This window comes from Neltuma alba, unplaced genomic scaffold, assembly GCF_004799145.2.
Source record: "Neltuma alba isolate B1F8T4 unplaced genomic scaffold, ASM479914v2 tig00010560_pilon, whole genome shotgun sequence".
Taxonomy (NCBI): domain Eukaryota; kingdom Viridiplantae; phylum Streptophyta; class Magnoliopsida; order Fabales; family Fabaceae; genus Neltuma; species Neltuma alba.
The window spans coordinates 263,354-265,580 of NW_021635427.1; the positions used below are offsets into that span (position 1 = coordinate 263,354).

Below are 2,227 nucleotides of genomic sequence, written 5' to 3' on the forward strand. Positions count from 1 at the left end.
TTAAAAGTCCGAAGTATCATGCTTTGAGCAAAATTTGATTATTAGAAAGGGGAAAAACAGAAAAGAAGGAGGATGCTTTAAGTATATCAATTACATAATTCACATCTGCCAAATTTTATACATTTGACTCTTCCTTTCTCTCTCTCTCTCTCTCTCTCTCTCACTTTTCCTTTTTTTTTTTTGTTTTTTAAATGCTTGGGGCTATACAAATTACGTTATTGTGGAGCATGGTTATGATGAAACAGAAATCTTGCGGTGCCCAGGTAGTAGGAGAAGGACAATCTGGTGCTGATACAGAGGCCGTTCATTCAAAATCAAATGCTATTGTTGTGTGAGCCACTTTGAATATCGCAGTTTTTCACTGTCGAGCTCCCTGACTCTGAGATACTCTGTAAAGAAGGTCTCCATGACTTATACCTCACTGCACCCCAGAATCGTCCTTACCTTCTGTCTTTCTCCCCTCATTGCCTGCAATTCGTCATGACAGATAAGCACTACTTAATGATAATTGATAAGCCTGCTTGTATTTATATGCTTTCAACCTCAGGGATAAAAGTTTGTCTTGAAATTTTTAGTTTCTAACTAAATATGAGTCAAAAGTGTTGAATCTATGTGTTTGTCTGGCTATGATCACATTCTGTTGTGTATCTGTGAGATTCAGCTCCTTGGGAGCAGTGAAATGGGTTCACTGTTAAGAGTAATATTTTATAAGGTAGTATACATACCTGATATTGCTTTCCTGTGTGAGAATTCTCTCCTTCCCGTACTGATGATTCTGCCTGTGGTGGCTTCCTTGTCTTTGCATGTTTCTTTGCTCTCAGTACGTTTACAACCTCTGAAACCACAGGCATTAACAATAAAGATTTAAGACTCTATGAGCCTGAAATTGTTATATTTTAAAAGAAGGGATTATTAGAAAGAACGGAGTCAACACTACCATACATAAAATTTATACACACCTTGAGTAGTGATGAGCCTATAAGCATGGCCAAGAGTGAGAGTTTCATTAGGACGAAGGAGCTTAACCTGGGTGATACGCACAGTGTTCTGGTCTTGATTCCGTTGTTCTTGTTGAACTTGAAGTGGGATTATCAAAGACACATAATGACCAGGATTCATCCTCATCACCTCGCTTGCAGTCACTGGACTGTACAATCTCTCCATCTTCCCACATGGATGCTGAATCACTAGCGCTGCTGCATCCACAGCTTGGCAATTCCCCATATGTGTCTGTGTGTGTTTCTCTCTCTCTCTCTCTCTTCTCTCAGAAATTGCAGACAAAAGGTGAAGATGAAGACGAAGGTGAAGAATGGATATGGATGATAAGAGAGAGGTTGAGGGAAGCTGAAGAAGGAATGAGGAGAGGTCACTGTCTAGTGAAAAAAAACAGGTTCCAGCTCTCATACATACAGTGACATTTATAGGGTCATGACAAAAATGTTGGGCATTTTGCTATTTGATAATAGTGAATCTAGTAAGATTATGGGGCATCGTATTTTATTTATATCTTAAATATAAAAAGATTAGGCCATCCCTGATAAATTATTAATAGTGGCACAAAGCCCTGAGCCAGTGAGAGTGCCACGTGGAGAGATCACAAGGATACTGAAGAAGATATGGAAGGACATGTCCGGCTATGTCAGACTGAGTCAAGGATTAGATTCAAATGTGAGATAAATTGGCCTTCCATCTTCTCCAACATTTCTATAAGATCAAAGAGTGATTATGGATAGCAATTTGACACTGGATAATGACAAAGCATCTGTTAGGAATATTAGAAATATGGGAGAAAATTATTAAAAATCGGCTTGAGGCATAATTAATATCAGTGTTTTTAAGAATATTTCTTCTATTGAAAACATATGCTTAGGATTCGACAAGCTTTTCTATATTTCTATGGGAAAATAAAGGAGGCTAATTTAACAGTGTGAATAAGATTTGATACTGGAAAATGACAAGGTATCAGCTTATTCTTGTTACAGAAACTGCAGCTCCTGAAAAGTCTGTTTGGTTGCCAGGAAAATCTGAGAGAGAGAGAAAAAAAAAGAAAGAAAATAAGAAAATCCAACCAATCCTAGAGGTGCATGTTTGAACAAGGAAAGTTGTGTGGGAGGAATATAATACACAGTGCACAACATTTTCTTTTTCCTTCAAAGCTTCAAAGGCCAATGCAAAAGAAGGAATCAGGCAAAAATTGAGACTGGTATGGGGATGCTGATATAAAATA

The 2,227-nt window shown here is 37.8% G+C and overlaps 1 protein-coding gene across 1 annotated transcript; it reads right to left on the reverse strand.

The window, feature by feature from the left end:
• Positions 1–411: 411 nt before the first annotated feature.
• Positions 412–1,321, reverse strand: LOC114757059 (uncharacterized). Its single transcript, XM_028946055.1, has 3 exons — positions 960–1,321; positions 726–835; positions 412–468 (listed from the first exon to the last, which is right to left on the reverse strand). Exons 1-3 carry the CDS (start codon positions 1,222–1,224, stop codon positions 412–414), a joined length of 432 nt encoding a protein of 143 aa, XP_028801888.1. The 5' UTR covers positions 1,225–1,321.
• Positions 1,322–2,227: the final 906 nt, after the last annotated feature.